The 21637-nt window shown below is 52.4% G+C and overlaps 2 protein-coding genes across 6 annotated transcripts in view; one reads left to right on the forward strand and one right to left on the reverse strand.

The window, feature by feature from the left end:
• Window positions 1-968: 968 nt before the first annotated feature.
• On the forward strand, window positions 969-17667 carry SERPINF1 (serpin family F member 1). The gene is made up of 8 exons (XM_010339968.2): window positions 969-1099; window positions 5916-6007; window positions 9192-9390; window positions 11287-11442; window positions 11810-12013; window positions 14843-14985; window positions 16646-16856; window positions 17293-17667. The coding sequence occupies exons 2-8, from the start codon at window positions 5924-5926 to the stop codon at window positions 17550-17552; spliced, it is 1257 nt and encodes a 418-aa protein (XP_010338270.1). The 5' UTR covers window positions 969-1099; window positions 5916-5923; the 3' UTR covers window positions 17553-17667.
• Window positions 17668-19053: 1386 nt separating this feature from the next.
• The window catches only part of SMYD4 (SET and MYND domain containing 4), a 43718-nt gene continuing 41134 nt past the window's right edge, over window positions 19054-21637 (reverse strand). For 3 of the 5 annotated variants that reach the window (XM_010339969.3, XM_074388349.1, XM_074388348.1), the window contains one exon: window positions 19055-20724. In XM_010339969.3, coding sequence (XP_010338271.1) covers window positions 20571-20724 — 154 coding nt within the window. In that variant the 3' untranslated portion in view covers window positions 19055-20570. Of the gene's footprint in view, window positions 20725-21637 lie in introns of all 5 variants that reach the window. The other 2 variants (XM_074388350.1, XM_074388347.1) reach the window with 1 other exon arrangement.

Here is a 21637-nt window from a genome sequence, read left to right on the forward strand (position 1 = left end):
CAGCCACTTTTTTGTTTTGATTTTAATTTTCCTTTTTTTTTTGAGACAGAGTTTTGCTCTTGTTGCCCGGGCTTGAGTGCAGTGTCGCGATCTCGCCTCACTGCAACCTCTGCCTCCCAGGTTCAAGCAATTCTCCTGCCTCAGCCTTTGGAGTAGCTGGGATTATAGGCGTGCGCCACCATGCCTAGCTAATTTTGTATTTTCAGTAGAGATGGGGTTTCTTCATGTTGGTCAGGCTGGTCTTGAACTCTTGACCTCAGGTGGTTTACCCGCCTTAGCCTCCCAAAGTGCTAGGTTGACAAGTGAGAGCCACCGTGCCTGGCTGTTTTGTAATACAGCCACTTTGAAGAACAATCTGGCGGTAAGTGTCAAGGTTGTGCATAGTTGCATATGACAGCCCTGGAAGATAAAGATGGACAAGCCCCAAAATGGGGCTCAGCAATTCCATGTCTAACGATGCCAGCTCAAAAGACTCCCACATATGTGCCTGGGGAAGTGGATACAAGAACGTCAGAGGGGCATCGTTGGTAGTGTCAAATAATGGAAGCTCCCTGAATATCCATCAGCAGGAGACCAGATGAGGAGTGGGAAAGAGTCAGCAGCCACGAAGAATCACGAAGGAACACTTCCCATATCAGCGCAGCCTCCAGAGTAGCTGGGATTGCAGGCTCCCACCACCACACTGGGCTAATTTTTTTGTATTTTTAGTAGAGATTGGGTTTCACCATGTTGGCCAGGCTGGTCTCGATCTGCTGACCTCAGGATCTGCCAACCTTGGCCTCCCAAAGTGTTGGGATTACAGGTGTGAGCCACCGTGCCTGGCTCCTTAAGGAAATATAATGGAAGAGGAAGGTGCAGAAAGGTGTTCGCCTTGGGGTATGGGATGGCAGCGCAGCAGCGGGTTAAAGTTAACAGCAGATAGTGATGCAATCACAGAATCCAAACTGAGTGCAGGTCGCTTTAAGAAAGGAGTAGCTGTAATCTGAAGCCTGCTGGACGCTGGATTAGAAAGCAGTAAAAAAGCTCTTGTGCTGACTGCAGCCCCTCCGCGTGCAGGCTCAGAGGGACAGGGCTGGGAGTGGAGTTGCAGCGTCTGCAGGTAAAGTCGCTCCCTGGCTGCTCCGATGCTGGGGAAGACGGGAGAGCCTCCCCTGGACTGGGGGGGACACGGGAGAGGCAGGGGCACCCCAGGGAGCAGAAAAGAGGGGTGCAAGGGACAGGAAGTGGGGAGACAGCAGTGCCTGCATTCTGGGCACGGGGGTGAGTGGATGAGCAAGGGCAGAGGGAGTGGGGGGCAAGGCAGAAGGCTGGGACCCAGTGATCCCCAAATCCCACTGCATCTACGGAAGAGGCTGGAAGGACTTTGAATTAAGTGAGTGGGAAACAGGGGAGGAGGCAGTCGTGGGAAGAAAGGGGAGCTAAGCTGCAGGGTCAGGTCTGAGTCGTACCCAGAAGGGCTGGAGCCGGGAGGGAAGGGCGTTCTTGGGCAGCTGCTTGCAGCAAAGGCAGTCAGGAAGGCACCCCCCTGCCGCCCAGCTCTGGCCTCTGCTCCCTGGGCTCCTTGCTGCCTTCTCAAAATCAACGGGTGCTGACGGTGAAGGCAACTTCCCAGCACCACCCAGCAGCTGGCCTCGGCGCCCTGCCTGAGGGCTGGGATGCAGGACAGCTGGGTCCTTCTGGCTGGCCCCCACCACCCTCCTTGGCCAAATGAGCTGAGTAAAGGCTGGGAGATGATGAGATTGTGGCCTCTGGCAAATAGCGCCCTTTATGTAGGTGCCTCGGGTGCTGGAGAGAGGGGCAGTGTGGGGGCACCCTTCCTGCTTCCTGCATCGAGCCCCCGGGAGGGGTGGTCTAAGCCTAAAAGAAAAGCTGTGGGTTTCCCAGAAACACCACCACTGCCCGGCTGAGGGCCTCCCCGGCGTAAGCCCCCAGGTTCAGTGGGGTTGGGGGCAGGGAGTCCCGTTCTGGGGGCTGGTTCTTCTAGGGTGTGGGAGGTGCAACTCCACAGGGCTCTGGGCGGACCCGTTCAGGTTCCGAGAGTGCAGGAAACATTGTTTGCAGCCGGTCACCAGGTGGTAGGCCAGAGGGGACCCCTCAGAATCCCCCTAGAGAGCCAGGGAAAGGGGGAGGTGCCCTCCCTGCACTGTCTGCCAGGTCCGCTGCCATGTGGCGTGAGGGCTGTGTGGTTCTGGGAAGGAGGAGGTGGCGGTGGAGGGGTTTGTCTGGGAACTGGGTTTAATCTGAAACACATGTCTTGGCTTGAGTTTGTCCGCCTGTTATCCGCCTAACTTGGAGGCAAGGTCACAAAAATCTCAGTTTCTGTGTTTCTTGATTTGGGCAATTGTCACAAAATAAGGCCTGATCTTGGCGCAGCACGGGGGACCTGCCTCTCCCTGAGCCCTCCCCCACTGGTGAGGACAGGAGTCGGGCTTGGATAGTGCCCTTTGGACAGGGTGGCATCATTGCCTGTGGCCGCAGCCAGCCAAGTCACCTGCTCAGCCGCGAATGACCACCGTGGACAGCGTATTGCGAGTGTGCCGAGGCCCCTCACCGCCTTGCAGGGTTTTCAGTCATCTCTCCTCGTCCCTTATCCAGACGGCTTCAGGTGGAGGATGCGGCCTGCCATTCACACTCCGGGCCCCCGTGTCGAGCTCCGGGCCACCTTTGCACCCATGTCCCTTCCCTGCCAGGTTCCCTCACTTCACCTCAGCCTACCCACATTGTGACAATGATCTGTCCCCTGATCTGGGGTTTGGGCTTAGACTGTAGGGACTAAGATTGAAGTCCCACCTTCACGTCCCTTCGTCACTTTAGTATCCTTAAATACTATGCCAGGATAATGGATGGGCGCAGTGGCTCACACCTGTCATCCCAGCACTGTGGGAAGCCGAAGTGGGCAGATCACCTGAGGTCATGAGTTTGAGACCAGCCTGGCCGACATGGTGAAACCTTGTCTCTACTAAAACACAAAAATTAGCCAGGCGTGGTGGTGGGCATCTGTAATCCCAGCTACTCAGGAGGCTGAGGCGGGGGAATCGCTTGAACCCAGGAGGCGAAGTTTGCAGTGAGGCGAAGGTTGCAGTGAGCCGAGATCACGCCACTGCACTCCAGCCTGGGCAACAAGAACGAGATTCCCTCTCAAAAACAAAACAAAACAACTGCCGAGGAGCCTGTCTCCTCCCTCAATTCCTTAGTTCGGCCAGAGGAACTAGAGCGAACAGTGTTTCCTCTCGTCTTGCGTCCTGAGTGCCTCATTGCATTTTTGGTCTCCAATAAAGCAGTGTGCAGAGGCTTGGGGGGAGGCTCCTGCCAGCTGGGTGGGGCCGGCTGTAGGCCTGGGTGGTGGCAGGGCCTCTGTCCTGCGTGGCAGAAAGCCTTTCCTGTTGTCTTCACGAAAGCTTTCTCTCTGTGTCGGCGCAGCTCGTGCAAGAGCAGCTGGCTGGGAACACAGGGTCTGCGGAACCCTCGCCGGAGACGTGGCTCCAGGTCAGGTTTAGACAGCAAGCCAGGCTGAAGCTCAGCAAACCCAAAGGCAATCTTCTTCGTGCCCTGCGATATTGTCCAGTGGATTATCAGATTTAATTTTAAGGACTAGAGCTGAGTCACACAATGTCCTCCCCAATTTTCTGATCCAATTTGTTCTGGGAAGTCAAAAAGTCTGTGTGCCGTGTGGGTGTGGGTGGATGTCAGTGTATGTAAACGGATGATGAAGGATCATGCGTGCTGCGTGGGAGGTGAGGGCAGGGGACACAAGGCCGTTCAGATTGTACATGTTTTTCTTTTTGAGATGGAGTCTCATTCCGTCACCACGCTGGAGTGTAGTGACATGATCACTGCTCACTGCAACCTCTGCCTTCTACGTTCAAGTGATTCTCTTGCCTCAGCCTCCTGAATAGTTGGGATTACAGGTGCACACCACCATGCCTAGCTAATTTTTTAATTTTTAGTAGAGATGGGCTTTCTTTCGCCATGTTGGCCAGGCTGGTCTTGAACTCCTGACCTCAGGTGATCTGCCCGCCTCAGCCTCCCAAAGTGCTGGGATTACAGGCATGAGCCACTGCGCCCAGCAGTTATTTTAACAGTAGGTTATTTTATTTCCACTTAATAAGAGAAAAAATGGCGATTTAGAGAGCTGCTGAGACACAGAACTGAGACGGTGTGCAGTGGCACGTGCCTGCAGTCCCAGCTACTCAGGAGGTTGAGGCAGGAGGATCACGTGGGGTGAGAGCTCCAGGCTGTTGTGTGCTATGGGTGTGCCTGTGAATAGCCACTGCATTCCAGCCTGGGCATCATAGCAAGACCTTGTCTCAAAAAAAAAAAAAGGGACATAGAATTGAAAAGTGCACCCAGGCTCTCGGACCCTAGGCCCTGCACTCCTAACCTTGGGAGGAAAAGCTTTTTTTTTTTTTAGATGGAGTCTCACTCTGTCACCCAGGCTGGAGTGCAATGGTGTGATCTCGGCTCACTGCAACCTCCCAGGTTCAAGAGATTCTCCTGCCTCAGCCTCCTGAGTAGCTGGGATTACAGGTGTGTGTCACCGTGCCCAGCTAACTTTTTTATTTTTAGTAGAGACGGGGTTTCAACATCTTGGCCAGACTGGTCTCGAACTCCTGACCTCGTGACCCACCTGCCTCGGCCTCTCAAAGTGCTGGGATTACAGGCATGAGCCACCGTGCCTGGCCAAGGGAGGAAGAGCTTTTAAAGGGAACTGTCGGAGAAGGGAATGAGCTTCCTGTGAGGCCACGGGTTCCAGGCCAGAGAATTCCAAAGGCAGTCTGAGAGTGTGGAGGGCTAGCAGGTGCTGGACTGGATGCCTCCATTCTTGGTGTCCTGTGATTCCATGGAGGAGACCTGGGTTCTGCCCCTTTCACCTGGGAGCGGCTGCCCCAAGTCTGATCACCGGAGCAGGCTGGCTGCCTCCAGGGCCAAGCCTTGGTACACATTTGTGCTTGGCCACACTCCACGCATAGTAGCCCTGCTGGGGTAGGGCCCCACTGCTCTGGATTTTTATTTTTTATTTTTTATTTTTTATTTTTTAAGACAGTCTCACTCTGTAGCCCAGGCTGGTGTGCAGTGGTACCATCTTGGCTCACTGCAATCTCTGTCTCATGGGTTCACTTGATTCTCCTGCCTCAGCCTCCCAAGTAGCTGGAATTACAGGTGCATGCCACCACGCTTGGCTAATTTTTGTATTTTTAGTAGAGATGGGGTTTCACCATGTTGGTCAGGCTGGTCTGGAACTCCTGACCTTATGATCCACCGGCCTTGGCCTCCCAAAGTGCTGGGATTACAGGCGTGAGCCACCGTGCCTGGACTGCTCTGGATCTTTAAAAGCTTTCAGTTCAGGGGCTGGGTGCAGTGGCTCATACCTGTAATCCCAGCACTTTGGGAGGCTGAGGTGGGCAGATTGCTTGTGGTCACGAGTTTGAGACCAGATTGGGCAACATGGTGAAACCCTATCGCTACTAAAATATGAAAAATTAGCCAGGCATGGTGGCACATGCCCATAATCCCAGCTACTCGAGAGGCTGAGGTGGGAGAATTGCTTGACCCCAGGAGGCGGAGGTTGCAGTGAGCTGAGATCGCTTCACTGCACTCCAGCCTGGGCAATGGAGCAAGACTCCACCTCAAAAATAAATAAATAAAAGCTTTAGGCTCAAAAGAGGGTCCCCTGATGCAGACAGTGCCACGAAAGCTCAAGCTTGTGGTGTGACTGTGGGCTCCGAGGGGTGGGGGACGGCGGGAGAGCCTTGCTGGGAGGGATTTGCCCTCAAGCTGAGGGTCCACTTCCAGGTGGGGAGTGTGGCAGGGGAAAGTGCCTCCCCCTGCCCATCATCTGTGCCCTGCCTGGAGTGGCCAGGAAGGGCCAGTGCAGCAGGTGAGAGTCAGGCTGCTGCCTTGTGTTCTTCTCACAGGCCCCAGGATGCAGGCCCTGGTGCTTCTCCTCTGGATTGGAGCCCTCCTCGGGCACAGCAGCTGCCAGAACCCCTCGGGCCGCCCGGAGGAGGTCAGTAGGCGGGTGGGAAGGGCATGCTCAGCATTCCTGGCCCCTCCTTGGCAGGCAGCACGGAGACAGGACAGGGAACCGAGTCCTGGGTTCCAGGCCAGGCTTGGCCTTTACTTCTCCAGGGCCGGAGTTTCACCAGCAGCAAAACAAAATGTTTTGCCTCACCTTTCATGGGATGGAGTGGAGACAAGAGTAAGATCCCAAAAAAGTGAAAATCCAAAGCACTTTAACAAGCCCAGGGCTGCCCACTTCAGTCAAGATCTTTTTTTGGCCTGGCGCAGTGGCTCACGCCTACAATCCCAGCATTTTGGGAGGCCAAGGTGGGTGGATCATGAGGTCAGGAGTTTAAGACCAGCCTGGCCAACTTGGTGAAACCCCGTCTCTACTAAAAATACAAAAAAATAGCTGGGTGTGGTGGCGTGTGCCTGTAATCCCAGCTACTCAGGAGGCTGAGGCAGGAGAATTGCCTGAACCCAGGAGGCGGAGGTTGTGGTGAGCTAAGATGGCACCATCGCCAGACTCTGTCTTAAAAAAAAAAAAAAGAGACTGCAGTGAGCCATGATCATGCTACTGTAGTCCAGTCTGGGTGACAGAGCCAGACCCTGTCTCAGAAAGAGAAACTCAGTTCTTTTTTTAAACTTTTTTTTTTTTTTTTTTTTTTTTTTGAGACAGAGTTTCGCTCTTGTTACCCAGGCTGGAGTGCAATGGCGCGATCTCGGCTCACCGCAACCTCCGCCTCCTGGGCTCAGGCAATTCTCCTGCCTCAGCCTCCTAAGTAGCTGGGATTACAGGCACGCGCCACCACGCCCAGCTAGTTTTTTGTATTTTTAGTAGAGGCGGGGTTTCACCATGTTGACCAGGATGGTCTCGATCTCTTGACCTCGTGATCCACCCGCCTCAGCCTCCCAAAGTGCTGGGATTACAGGCTTGAGCCACCGCGCCCGGCAACTTTTTTTTTTTTAAGAGAGTCTCGCGCTGTCACTCAGGCTGGAGTGCAGTGGTGCCATCTCGGCTCACTACAACCTTGGCCTCCTGGGTTCAAGCATTTCTCCTGCCTCAGCCTCTCGAGTAGCTGGGACTGCAGGTGTGTGCCACCACGCCTGTGTAATTTTTGTATTTTTAGTAGAGATGGGGTTTCTCCATGCTGGCTGGGCAGGTCTTAAACTCCTGACCTCAAGTGATCTGCCTGCCTCAGCCTCCTAAAGTGCTGGGATTACAGACGTGAGCCACTGCGCCCGACCTCACGTTTTGCCTTCTTCAAGGAACTCAGTCTTCTGAGATATTAGTCTTTCGGGGTATTAGACAAATGCATCAACAAATATAAAATGAAGCAACTTCAAATGAAGAAAACCATGGCGGGCGCTTAGTAAATGTAGTTGACTGCAAAAAGGTCAGAAAACCCAATGGTCCCTTCGGGATAGAGGAGACACCAGGGCATGAAAGACAGGGAGGGCTTGAGAGGAGGGTGAGGCAGAGGCCTGGGAGCAGCAAGCAAGGCTGACCAGATGAGGGGCCTGGTTTGGCCTGAACACCAGGTTTTTGTGGGCTTGGGATGGAGGGTTCCCTGTCAATTTTTTTTTTTTTTTTTTTTTTTTTTTTTGGAGCCAGGGTCTCACTCTTTTGTCCAGGCTGAAGTGCAGTGATGCAATCATGGCGCTCACCGCAACTTTTGCCTCCGGGGCTCGTGATCCTCCCACCTCAGTCTCCCAAGTAGTTGGGACCACAGGCACATGCCACCATGCCCAGCTACTTTCTCTGTGTATCTTTCATAGAAACAGGTCCTCACCATGTTGTTCAGGCTAGTCAAACTCCTGAGCTCAAGCAATCCACCTGGGATTACGGGCATGAGCCATTGTGCCCAGCTCCCGATTTTTCTTTTCATATTTATTTATTTATTTGAGACAGAGTCTTGCTCCGTCGCCCAGGCTGGAGTGCAATGGCGTGATCTCAGCTCACCTCAACCTCTCCCGGATTCAAGTGATTCTCCTGCTTCAGCTTCCCGAGTAGCTGGGATTACAGGCATGCGCCACCATACCCAGCTACTTTTGTATTTTTAGTAGAGACAGAGTTTCTCCATGTTGGCCAGGCTGGTCTTGAGCTCCTGGTCTCAGGTGATCTGTCCACCTTGGCCTCCCAAAGCACTGGGATTACAGGCGTGAGCCACTGTGCCTGGCCTATTATTTATTTTTTGAGACAGGGTTTCAGTCTGTCACCCAGGCTGGAGTACAGTGGCACGATCTCAGCTCACTGCAACCTCTGCCTCCCAAGTTCAAGTGATGCTTGTGCCTCAGCCTCTCAAGAGGCTGGGATCACAGGCGTGCGCCAACACTCCCAGTTATTTTTTTGAGACAGAGTCTCATTCTGTTACCCAGGCTGGAGTGCAGTGGTGCAATCTTGGTTCACTGCAACCTCTGCCTTCCAAATAGCTGGGACTACAGACACACACTGCCATGTCTGGCTAATATTTTGTATTTTAGTAGAGATGGGGTTTCACTGTTTTGCCCAGGCTTGTCTCGAACTCCTGACCTTGTGATCTGCCTGCCTCAGCCTCCCAAAGTGCTGGGATTACAGGCATGAGCCACTGCGCCCAGCAGTTTTTTTTGTATTTTTAGTAGAGATGGGTTTCACCGTGTTGCCCAGGATGGTCTCGAACTCTTGGCTTCAAGTGGTTCACCCACCTCAGCCTCCCAAAGTGCTGGGATTATAGGTGTGAGTCACTTGGCTGCCAGTTTTAAAAAAGTGTGTCATAGGTTTGTGGCTTACAGGTCACAAGTGTTTAAATCTGGCCATCAGGCCGGGCACAGTAGCTCATGCCTATAATCCCAGCCACTTGAGGCTGAAGCAGGAGAATCGCTTGAACCTGGAGGCGGAGGTTGCAGTGAGCTGAGATCATGCCATGGCACTCCAGCCGGGGCCACAGAGTAAGACTCCATCTCAAAAAAAAAAAAAAAAGACAAAGAACCTGGCTAGCCAATCTCTGTTCTGGGCTCCCTCACCCCACAGAGAGCTCACGCACAATCAGAGAGTACAGTCATTCCAGTACTAGGCCAACACAGAAAAATCAGGAAGGACATTCCAAGGGGCCAGAACCACCACCCTGCAGAAAACCACGAGGAGGCAGTCATTCACTGTTCATCTCCACGTGTCCTTGTCCTCAAACCCAAGACCTCCCGTCTTCTGCCAGGGCTCCCCAGACCCCGACAGCACAGGGGTGCCGGTGGAAGAGGAGGATCCCTTCTTCAAGGTCCCTGTGAACAAGCTGGCAGCGGCGGTCTCCAACTTTGGCTATGACTTGTACCGGGTGCAATCCAGCATGAGCCCCACGGCCAATGTGCTCCTGTCACCACTCAGCGTGGCCACGGCGCTCTCCGCCCTCTCGCTGGGTGAGTGCTCCCATGCAGGAAGCCCCAGTTCTGGAGAGGCCACCTGTAGCCTCTGCGTAAACGTGGCTGAGTTCATTGACATTTCCGCTCAGGGAGGGGTGAAGTAGCACTAGGGGGTTAGGTTGGTGGTCCCAGCCGTGCAAGCAGGAACTCAGGGCTGTGCACACACAATTCCCCGGCTCCCTGGAAGAGGCTGGGTGCCACTGACATGGTGCTTGGCCTCAGGGGCCACTTTTTTTTTCTTTTTTTTTGAGATGGAGTCTTGCTGTGTTACCAGGCTGGAGTGCAGTGGTGTGATCTTGGCTCACCGCAACCTCTGCCTCCCGGGCTCAAGCAATCCTCTCACCTCAGCCTCCCGTCTAGCTGAGATTATAGGTGTGAGCCACCACACCTGGCTAATTTTTGTATTTTTAGTAGAGACGGGGTTTCACCAGGTTGACCAGGCTGGTCTCAATCTCCTGACCTCGTGATCCCTTGCCTTGGCATCCCACAGTGTTGGGATTACGGCAGGGGCTGCTGCTTGATGTGGTGACTTCAAAGCTCATTCTTGCATTTCTTAAAGGAGCCTGTGCCAGCCAGTAGCCTAGGTTCTGGAGACGTAACTGCCCACAAGCAGGTGTGGGCTTGCCCTCACTCAGGACACAGCTGGGTTCACAGGGGAAACTAATTCCAGGTAACTACAGAAATAGTCATCCTCCCCCACTCCCCAGGATGGAGCCTTGCTCTTGTTGCCCAGGCTGGAGTGCCATGGCGTGGTCTCGGTTCACTGCAACCTCTGCCTCCCAGGTTCAAATGATTCTCCTGCCTCAGCCTCTGGAGTAGATGGGATTATCAGCACCTGCCACCATGCCCAGCTGATTTTTGTATTTTTAGTAGAGACAGGGTTTCACCATGTTGGCCAGGCTGGTCTCAAACTCCTGGGCTCCAGCATGAGTTCCACGGCTCTATCCACCCGCCTCAGCCTCCCAGACTGCTGGGATTACAGGTATGAGCCACCACACCTGGCAAGAAGAATCTTTTTTATTTTTTTTTGAGATGGAGTTTTGCTCTTGTTGCCCAGGCTAGAGTGTGGTGGCACAATCTTGGCCCACTGCAACCTCTGCCTCCCAGGTTCAAGCAATTCTCCTGCCTCAGCCTCCCAACTAGCTTGGATTACAGGCGCTGCCACCATGCCCAGCTAATATTTGTATTTTTGGTAGAGACAGGGTTTCACCATGTTGGTTAGGCTGGTCTTGAACTCCTGACCTTGTGATCTGCCCACTTAGGCCTCTCAAAGTGCTGGGATTACAGGCGTGAGCCACCATGCCTGGCCTAGTCTTTTTTTTTTTTTTTTTTTTTTTTTTTTTTTTTTTTTTGATACGGAGTCTTACTGTCGCCAAGTCTGGAGTGCAATGGTGCAATCTTGGCTCACTGCAACCTCTGCCTCCCAAATTCAAGAGATTCTCCTGCCTCAGCCTCCTGAGTAGCTGGGAATACAGGCATGCACCGTTATACCTGGCTAATTTTTTGTTGTTTTTTTTTTAGTAGAGATAGGGTTTCACCATGTTAGCCAGGATGGTCTCAATCTCCTGACCTCATGATCTGCCCGCCTCGGCCTCCCAAAGTGCTGGGATGACAGGCGTGAGCCACCACGCTCGGCCAGAATGGTCTTAAGGGCTGTGATGGGAGGGGCACAGGGACTGGTGCCCTCACTCCCACCTCTAGGCTTAATGCCTTTGACCGACTTCAGGAAAATCTCTAGGGAGGAAAATTTCTTGTCCACCTAGATCTTCTCTAAGATCAGCCTGCCTGGGCCCTCAGCAGACAAAAGGAATGAGTATAGTATAGTGTTCTGCAAGGGGCTTGACTTGGGCCCTGGTGTGCAGTTATCAAGGTCCACATCCTTGTCTCCGGCAGGAGCGGAGCAGCGAACGGAATCCATCATTCACCGGGCTCTCTACTACGACCTGATCAGCAGCCCAGACATCCATGGCACCTATAAGGAGCTGCTTGACACTGTCACTGCTCCCCAGAAAAACCTCAGGAGTGCCGCCCGGATCATCTTTGAGAGGAGTGAGTCGCCTTTCCAGCCTGAGCTGCCTGAGGGATGTGGGCTCTATGCTCCAGGCCGGGGGTTCATTTCTACACGCAGGTCACACAGGCTCAGGCCAGGCCTGGCACCAGGGAGAGGAAGGGCCCATGAGCCCAAAGAGGATCAGAAAGAGGAAGTGGGCCAAAGGAGGTGGTGGGAGGCGGAGGCGTGACGATGAACAGCATGGTGGGGGATCTGCCACGCCCTGCCCGTTGCCTGGGATGCCAAAAGAAGTGCCAGCAAGTCACAGAAAGACGCTGGCTGGGAAGTCAGGGCCTGTCGAGCGATAAACCTGAACCTGCAGGCTCTGAAAGACGGCACGCTCATCTCTGCTCCGCCTCTTCTCAGAGCTGCGCATCAGATCCAGCTTTGTCGCACCCCTGGAAAAGTCGTACGGGACCAGGCCCCGAGTCCTGACGGGCAATCCTCGCTTGGACCTTCAGGAGGTCAACAACTGGGTGCAGGCACAGATGAAAGGGAAGCTCGCCAGGTCCACGAAGGAGATGCCCAGTGATGTCAGCATCCTCCTCCTCGGCGTGGCACACTTCAAGGGTGAGGGCTTCTCCGCTGCTTTCTCATTTATGGTTTTGTACTTTACTTATTTTTGAGATGGAGCTTCACTCACTCTGCTGCCTAAGCTGAATGCAGTGGCACAATCTCAGCTCACTGTAACCTCTGCCATCTGGGTTCAAGCAATTCTTGTGCCTCAGCCTCCCGAGTAGCTGGGATTATAGCTGCCCGCCACCACTAATTTTTTGTATTTTAGTAGAGAGGGGGTTTCACCATGTTGCCCAGGCTGGTCTTGAACTCCTGAGCTCAGGTGATCCACCTGCCTTGGCCTCCCAACGTGCTGAAATTACAGGTGTGAGCCACCACGCCCGGACCTTTTAAATTTGTTTTTAAAGTAAGAGACAAGGTGTTGCTATGATGTCCAGGTTGGTCTTGAACTCCTGGGCTCAAGTGATCCTCCCACTTCAGCCTTCCAAAGTGCTGGGATTACAGGTGTGAGCCATCACACCCGGCCCTGTTCAATTTACTTTAAATTAAGAGACAGGTGTTGCTATGATGCCCAGGCTGGTCTCAAACTCCCGGGCTCAAGTGATTCCCTCCAATCTTGGCCTCCCAAAATGCTGGGATTAGCATGTCCAGCTCTCCACTTCTTTGACTAGGGGTAGAGGGGAGGCATCAGAGGGGGTTTGGAAAGGGGAGGTGGCAAAGACCTGCCTCGACATGGACACAGGGGCACAGCTGGGGGAGGATCTGGAAACCGAACTCACCTGGAGCGTATCTGCTTGTCAGAAAATCCAAGGGAAAGCATGAATGTCTACAGAGTGTCAGAGACTTGTGGAGAGAGAGAGGGAAAGAGAATGAACACTGGGCCTGTCTCGGTCTGGGCACTGAATGAGATTTCTGGCTTTTGAATTAGACAAGATTTCTTTCTTTTTTTTTTTTTGAGACGGAGTTTCGCTCTTGTTACCCAGGCTGGAGTGCAATGGCACGGTCTCGGCTCACCGCAACCTCCACCTCCTGGGTTCAGGCAATTCTCCTGCCTCAGCCTCCTGAGTAGCTGGGATTACAGGCACGCGCCACCATGCCCAGCTAATTTTTTTGTATTTTAGTAGAGACGGGGTTTCACCATGTTGACCTGGATGGTCTCGATCTCTTGACCTCGTGATCCACCCGCCTCGGCCTCCCAAAGTGCTGGGATTACAGGCTTGAGCCACCGCGCCCAGCTTATTTATTTCTTTTGAGATAGGTTCTCACTCTGTCGCCAAGGCTGGAGTGCAGTGGCGTAATCTTGACTCGCTGCAACCTTCGCCTCCCAGGTTCAAGCGATTCTCCTGCCTCAGTCTCCTGAGAAGCTGGGATTACAGGCGCATGCCACCAAACCCAACTGATAAATTTGTACTTTCAGTAGAGATGAGGTTTTGCCATGTTGGCCAGGCTGGTCTCGAATTCCTCACCTCAGGTGATCCACCCACCTCGGCCTCCCAAAGTGCTGGGACTACAGGTGTGAGCCACCGCAGCCGACCAAATCAGACAAGGTTTAAATCCCAGCTCTGCCTGTGCTAACTGTAGAACTCTGCACACATTCCGGGCCTATGTTCTCACCTTTGATGTGAGGATAATACACCACCTTCACAGACACCTTGTATGTTGTCTCCGTTTCACAGCAGCCCTAGTGCTATACCTGAGATGTGGCAGGTGGTCAGCAACACCCTCTAGGCTGTGGTGATGTGTCTGGAGATCATTCCACAGGCCTAGTGTAGGACCAGCTCCATTCAGAGAAGGCCTTGTGGGGTGGCATCGGGCAGGGGCAGGGGCTGGGGCACCTCCCCGTTAAAATGCTTTGTAACCGTCTATGAGGCACCAGCCAGAGCAGCCCCCTGGACTGGAGAAAAATCCCGAGTGGCTTCCTGCTTCAAGCACTGGTCTCCAGCGAGGGAAAGAGCAGCTCACAGGAAACTAAAGCAGCGTGGCCCTCAGAGGGCTCTGAGAGTCAGCAAGTCACAATACCTCTTTGGCTTCGGAATGTTTTCAGCTACGAGGGGACATTCCCGAGGACCTCAGAGGCCTCTTCCAGCTCAGACCTTCCTTGACTCTGTTTCCCAGGGTCACTGTTGTAGGAGTGTACACAAGTTTAGTTTATTTTTGTTTTGAGATGGAGTTTCACTCTTGTCGCCCAGGCTAGAGTGTAGTGGTGTGATCTCAGCTTACTGCAACCTCTGCCTCAGCCTCCCAAGTAGCTGGGATTACAAGCGCCCAGCTAATTTTTGTATTTTTAGTAGAGACGGGGTTTTGCCATGTTGGCCAGGCTGGTCTCGAACTCCTTACCTCAGGCTGATTCCCCCAACCTGGCCTCCCAAAGTGCTGCGATGACAAGAGTGAGCCACTGTGCCAAGCCAACAGCTTACTTTTCTTGCAGGTTATCACAGAACATGTACAATCTAGAGCAGGCGTCCCTAAACTGCGGCCCCCTGAGGCCATTTATCCAGCCCCCTGCCGCACTTCAGGAAGGGGCACCTCTTTCATTGGTGGTCAGTGAGAGGAGCACAGTATGTGGTGGCCCTCCAACGGTCTGCGGGACAGTGAACCGGCACCCTGTGTAAAAAGTTTGGGGACGCCTGATCTAGAGTCTAATCAACCAGATCAACGTGTTGCCATCTGAGTTTGCTTGTGAAGGGTACTTAGGGTCCCGGAAATAACTGTGGGGTCCAAACCACACACAGTGAGATAGGCCGATCCTGATGTGTCAGAGCCCCTCACAGCTAAGGTTCCTTTAGTTGGGCAATTTGCAACAACCTACTGTGGGGACACAACATGGTCCTACTTGTCTTTCTGGTCTCCTGGGCTCAGAATATTTGATTCATTTCATTCCAGGGCAGTGGGTAACAAAGTTTGACTCCAGAAAGACTTCCCTGGAGGATTTCCACTTGGATGAAGACAGGACTGTGAGGGTCCCCATGATGTCAGACCCTAAGGCTATTTTGCGCTATGGCTTGGATTCTGATCTCAGCTGCAAGGTCTGTGGGGGCAGGGAGGGTGGTAGGTGGGGGGAGGGGAAAGAGAAGCAGAACAGTGTAGTGGAAACAGAATGACCTTTGAGACCCGACAGCTGTGTATATTCCACCTGCTGTGTGACTTTGAGCAGGTTAGTAAGATCTCTGAGTCGCTCCTCTTCTTAAGATGGTGGGCCGGGCGTGGTGGCTCACGCCTAAAATCCAAGCACTTTGGAGGCCAAGGCGGGTGGATCACCTGAGGTCAGGAGCTCAAGACCAGCCTGACCAACATGGTAAAACCCTGTCTTCATTTAAAAAAAAAAAAAAAAAAAAAAGGTGGGGTAGGGGATGGTTATCAACACTGAGCCTTCAGAGTTTGCTGTAATGATGAACGTCCTATGAAATGGGCTCTCAGATTAGGTGCGCAAATATTTGTTCTCTCCTTTCTCTTGAGACTTCACTTCTAGAATTTAAAGATAAACACTGAAAAATAATGACAAACTTCAAATTGTTGGCATTCTTTTTTTTTTTTTTTCTTTTTTTAAAGATGGGGTTTCACCATGATGGTCAGGCTGGTCTTGAACTCCTCACCTCAGGTGATCCACCCACCTCGGCCTCCCAAAGTGCTGGGATTATAGGCGTGAGCCACCACGCCCAGCCTGGCATTCTTTTTTTATTTTTTTTGAGACAGACTCTTCCATCTCCCAGGCCGGAGTGCAGGGATGCGATCTGAGCTCACTGCAACCTCGCCTCCAGGGTTCAGGCGATTCTTCTGCGTATCTAGGATTAAAGACGTGCGCCACCACGCCCAGCTAATTTTTGTATTTTTAGTAGAGACGAGGTTTCACCATGTTGGCCAGGCTGGTCTCGGACTCCTGACCTGGTGATCTGCATGCCCTGGCTTCCCAGTGCTGGGATGACGGGCGTGAGCCACCGTGCTCGGCCACTCGCTGGCATTCTAAGGCTCTCGTGCCCCTGACTTCTTTTAGCTCTCGGTCTGTGACTGTTAGCCTTCCTTGGGCCATGGCTGTGACACGATCTCTGGGAATCTAACAGCACTGCGGGAACTCGGGAGAGTTTCAGGCAGGGCTGTCAGATCCCCAGTCACACAGCAGGCGGAATATACACAGCTGTCGGGTCTCACACCGCGAACTGTGCACACACACATCCGTCAACGACCTCAGGGGGCTCTTGGGACCCTGACACCACCCGTTCCACGGACCTTGGGTTAAGAGCCTCTGTTAAGGACACTTTTGCCCTTGGTGGATGGGGTGGCGCCTCCGAGTCCTCCCCCCGCTGCCTCTGCATTCCCACCCCGGGTTCTCCCTTAGTCCAGCACTCGCCCCCTAACGAGTGATCAGTAAATGTTGGCAGGACTTTGGGAGAAAATAAAGACCTGAAAATTCAATTCTAGCTCCTCAGAACCACAGAAGGACATTCTTTCAGCAGATACTCAGTTGGTATCAGGCCCAGGTGAGGAAAGACAACAGCACAGTCTTTGAAGAAACATCAGGAGAGGGCTTGCTGCCAGAAAGCCATGACCTAGAGAGGGGTTGCTAAACAGATGAGGGGCTGGCGGGAAGACGAGGCAGGGCCCCACCCCAGGAGAGGGAGGGCAGCTCTCGGCCATGTCGACCCACTCTGGCTCTTAAGGATAACCCATGTGCTTTCTCACTTGTCTCAGATTGCCCAGCTGCCCTTGACCGGAAGCATGAGTATCATCTTCTTCCTGCCCCTGAAAGCGACCCAGAATTTGACCTTGATAGAAGAGAGCCTCACCTCTGAGTTCATTCATGACATAGACCGAGAACTGAAGACCGTCCAAGCGGTCCTGACTGTCCCCAAGCTGAAGCTGAGTTACGAAGGCGAAGTTACCAAGTCCCTGCAGGAGATGAGTACGTTTGCAAGCCCCTTTTGCTCTCAGGAGGTGGGGTGGGGTCGGGTTTTCGGGCCTTTTACTTTGCTAAGCGGAACTCAAGGGCTCCGAGGCCTTGTACAGAGGCCATGGATGATTTCTCCATCCTCATAATGCCAGAAGGGAAGGCTGAACTGCCTTCTCTCATCAGACTCCTTCCTCAGCCTGAGGAGCCACTCCCTGTAACAGGAGCTCAGAACACTGCCCCTCAAGTTAAGTCTGTCCAGCCTGTGTTCTAATCTCTCCCTGACTTGCTAAGTGCTGCTGGGTGAGTCACTTAACCCTCAGCCAGCTCAGCGCTCTTCATGCCTCACAGAAAGTCAACGGTGATGTGCCATCCCAGCTTGCTTGCAACTGGACCCCTCGGTTGGGGTGCTGGGCAGGGTTTTAACGGAAATCTCTCTCAATCTCTACAGAGCTGCAATCCCTGTTTGATTCACCAGACTTTAGCAAGATCACAGGCAAACCTATCAAGCTTACTCAAGTGGAACACCGGGCTGGCTTCGAGTGGAATGAGGACGGGGCAGGGGCCACCCCTGGCCCAGGGCCGCAGCCTGCCTACATCACCTTCCCCCTGGACTATCACCTCAACCAGCCTTTCATCTTCGTACTGAGGGACACAGACACTGGGGCCCTTCTCTTCATTGGCAAGATTCTGGACCCCAGGGGCACCTAATACCCCAGTTTCATATTCCAGTGCCCTAGAAGACCCCAGAGGGACAGACTCCACACCACCCAAAGGCTGACCCTGTCACCTTTCAGTGCATTCAATAAAAGAGCCCGATCCTTCACTCCTGGTACTTCCTTCCTCCTCCTACTTTGAGCTATGCTACATTTAATATGAAGAGGAATTGCTCTTTGGGAACTTGTTGGTCCTAAAAAACAGGCTTTTAGCCTGGTTTTATCTAAACTTTGCAGAAAGTCACCATTTATAAGAACTTTTAGGCCAGGGGCGGTGCCTCATGCCTGTAATCCCAACACTTTGGGAGGTGGAGGTGGGCGGATCACCTGAGGTCGGATCAAAATCATTCTGGCTAACACGGTGAAACCCCATCTCTACAAAAAAAAAAAAAAAAAAAAAAAAATTAACTGGGTATGTTGGCATTCACCTGTAGTCCCAGCTACTTGGGAGGCTGAGGCAGGAGAATTGCTTGAACCCTGGAGGCAGAGGTTGCAGTGAGCTGAGATCGTGCTACTGCCCTCCAGCCTGGGTGACAGAGTAAGACTCCATCTAAAAAAAAAAAAAAAAAAAAAAGAACTTTTAGTTTTTTGTGTTGGATAAAGCAGGGACCGCTTCTCTGCTCTGGGGTGTTTCTGTACCAGGACCAGTAATCCTCCTGGGAGGGCATTTCCTGCTCCTGTAATCAGTAAAGCATGCTGGAAACCACACATGGGCAGATGACAGGCCATCTGTAACTTATGGAGATCATTATTTTACAAATCATCTAAAGAAAGCTTCCAAGGACACAGAAAATGGACCTGAGAAGTCAAGATTCTAACCCTGTTCTTTGTAAGGAGGCATTCCTCTTTTACAAAGGACAATGGGGCTTTCCAGGAGCATGAATCGTGCCCAGTGTTTGAAGTACAGGGGCTACCGGACTATCTGCAGGATGACACTTTTTACTTGAAAAAGGTAGCTATACCAAAAAACCACTGGCCACTCCCTTGTCAAAGGGTTACCAGACGGGGAGAAATGATCTTCTGCCTGCCCCTCATTCAACACAGGTTTGAGTGCTAATCGTATTTCAGACAGGTTCCCAAACCCTACTGGCAGGTGTCTGCAGGGCTACTGATCTCCTGATCATAGTGCAGGGGCAACTGATGGGCACTTCTTGGGCCTGGTCAGGCTGGAAGCTCTCAAAAGCAGCAAGGAGCTGGGCGCGGTGGCTCAAGCCTGTAATCCCAGCACTTTGGGAGGCCGAGGCGGGTGGATCACGAGGTCGAGAGATCGAAACCATCCTGGTCAACATGGTGAAACCCCGTCTCTACTAAAAATACTAAAAAAAAATTAGCTGGGCATGGTGGTGCATGCCTGTAATCCCAGCTACTCAGGAGGCTGAGGCAGGAGAATTGCCTGAACCCAGGAGGCGGAGGTTACGGTGAGCCGAGATCGCGCCATTGCACTCCAGCCTGGGCAACAAGAGCGAAACTCCATCTCAAATAAAAAAAAAAAAAAAAAAAAAGCAGCAAGGAGCTGGCATTCTTTCCCACTAACACACCTCAACTACTTGGTCGCCAGTGGTCAGTCTGGGCTTTTGCCACACATCGTGGTGGAAGAGAGCCATCATCCCTACCTTCTGTCTTGCTTATTGTTTTTTTGTTTTTTTGAGATGGGAGTCTTACTCTGTCACCCAGGCTGGAGTGCAGTAGCACGATCGCGGCTCGCCGCAACCTCTGCCTCCCGGGTTCAAGCAATTCTCCTGCCTCAGGTCCCCAAGCAGTTGGGACTGCAGGCGCCCACCAATTTTCGTTTTTTTTTTTTGTTTGTTTGTTTTGTTTTGTTTTTTAGGCGGAGTTTCGCTCTTATTACCCAGGCTGGAGTGCAATGGCGCGATCTTGGCTCACCGCAACCTCCGCCTCCTGGGTTCAGGCAATTCTCCTGCCTCAGCCTCCTGAGTAGCTGGGATTACAGGCACGCACCACCATGCCCAGCTAATTTTTGTATTTTTTTTAGTAGAGACGGGGTTTCACCATGTTGACCAGGATGGTCTCGATCTGTCGACCTCGTGATCCACCCGCCTCGGCCTCCCAAAGTGCTGGGATTACAGGCTTGAGCCACCGCGCCCGGCCCCAATTTTCGTGTTTTTAGTAGAAACGGGGTCTCACCATATTGGCCAAGTTGGTCTCGAATGTCTCTTAAGTCTCAACCATAAACAGCACCATCCATGACCTCAGCATTTCCGGGAACCCCTGCAGCTCCCATTCTCATCCTGTCTGTATTCTACTCGCCAGCTTGGAGAGGTCTGGGAGGAAAAGGAGTCTCTATTCAGGCTTGCTAACAAACAGAACTCAGAAAGGAGGCATATGTGTTACAAAGTCTTTCCTGTAAGTTTGAATATAGAATGAAGGGCAGAGAATAAGCACTGGAAACTGGCAGAAAACAAATCTAGAGCTGTCATCCCTGGAGGAAAGTGCTCAATAAAATGGCTCCGTAGTTACTTCCCTGGTCACAATTTATACTCCCGATTGTAAGAGGATTTGAGGAGCCAGATAGCGTTAAGTGGAACGCTGTGTCTCTGGAGGCAAGCAGCCTTACTGATTTCCTGTTTTCTAATTATTTTTCAATTACGACACAACTGCTAAGAGTTGAGGTTCCCGCTGGAGTGGCGCACTGCATTTCATTACCACTAAAACCATAGGAATGTTCCAGGGAAACACACCATCAGCGTTTAGTGAGGTGGAATCCAGCCAAGACCCCGGCCAGCATCCAGATCCTGCAGAGCAGCTAAAACCCTTCTAAAGGACTTGGAATCTCCAGGCACTGGCTTTAAGTCTTTCCTGGGGACTGGGAGTTTTTACTGGAGGGCAGTTAACTATTTCAAGAAACAGTCACCAAAACAGTTGTCTCTCTCACTGCACTTTGAGTCTGCCTCATCCCTCACACCTGGCCCGTAGAACCTGCGCCCGGCTGGCAGAACCCCTTTAACTTGTGCTCCATGGGCTCCTTTTCTGTGGTCAAAATCCTCCTGGGACCCTACACTGAAGGCCCTACAGGGGTGGGTGTTAAGTCCAGTAAACAGGATTTCATCTTCTTGAGCTCCTGGATCTCATCGTCCCATGGGCCACAGTGCAGTGACAGAACCTCTTCAGCCTTCTGTATGGTGCTCAGCGCTTCAGGTACTGCAAACCTAAGCCCGGGGGTGAGAGCAGGTAGTTAGTTCACTGACTCAGCGAAGCAAATGCAAACCAAGGGCCTCACACACTGTGAAGAACAGAAGATCCCACGCCTGGCCCGCAGATCCTTCTGTCTAACCCTCTAGAACAGTTAAGATACTGTCACAAACACACTGCAAAGCAGAGTGTGAGAAAACAGTCATAAAAGAGAGCATAGACTCTGGTATCCGGACACAGGCAAATCTCAAAGCTTTTTGTTTTTCTGAGACAGAGTTTCGCGATTGCCGCCCAGGCTGGAGCGCAATGGCGCCATCTCGGCTCACTGTAACCTCCGTCTCCCAGGTTCAAGCAATTCTCCTGCCTCAACCTCCCGAGTAGCTGGGATTACAGGTGCCGCCACCATGCCCGGCCTCAGGGCATTCAGCTGGTATTTAGCACAGGTTACACAGCAGTTTTCATTTTAGCCTGTGACCTAACTCTGACCAAAATAGACTGTCTCTGTGTCTTGGGTATCAGGCCCACTCACCATTCATAACCTTAGGCTGAAGCTTTAAACACTTTCTCATACTAATGAACACCAAGGGAAGCGTTACCAAGGTTGGAGGAATTCCACCCAGAAATCCTGAACCTGGGACTCCTAACTGGTCCAGTAGCAAAAGTGGATTTGGCTTCGGCTGACCAGTGCTGCTCTTCCCTTTTAACCCTCAAAGTAGGCTTTCTTTTTTTTTTTTTTTTTTTTAATGAGAGGGAGTTTCGCTCTTGTTACCCAGGCTGGAGTGCAATGGCTCGATCTCGGCTCACCGCAACCTCCGCCTCCTGGGTTCAGGCAATTCTCCTGCCTCAGCCTCCTGAGTAGCTGGGATTACAGGCACGCGCTACCATGCCCAGCTAGTTTTTTGTATTTTTGGTAGAGACGGGGTTTCACCA

This window comes from Saimiri boliviensis, chromosome 17 (assembly GCF_048565385.1).
Source record: "Saimiri boliviensis isolate mSaiBol1 chromosome 17, mSaiBol1.pri, whole genome shotgun sequence".
NCBI lineage: Eukaryota > Metazoa > Chordata > Mammalia > Primates > Cebidae > Saimiri > Saimiri boliviensis.

Coding starts and splice junctions, on each gene's coding strand:
- SERPINF1 (XM_010339968.2), top strand. CDS start 5,924: ATGCAGGCCCTGGTGCTTCTCCTCTGGATTGGAGCCCTCCTCGGGCAC. Junction 9,391..11,286: donor GCTCTCCGCCCTCTCGCTGG/GTGAGTGCTCCC, acceptor TGTCTCCGGCAG/GAGCGGAGCAGCGAACGGAA. Junction 16,857..17,292: donor CAAGTCCCTGCAGGAGATGA/GTACGTTTGCAA, acceptor CAATCTCTACAG/AGCTGCAATCCCTGTTTGAT.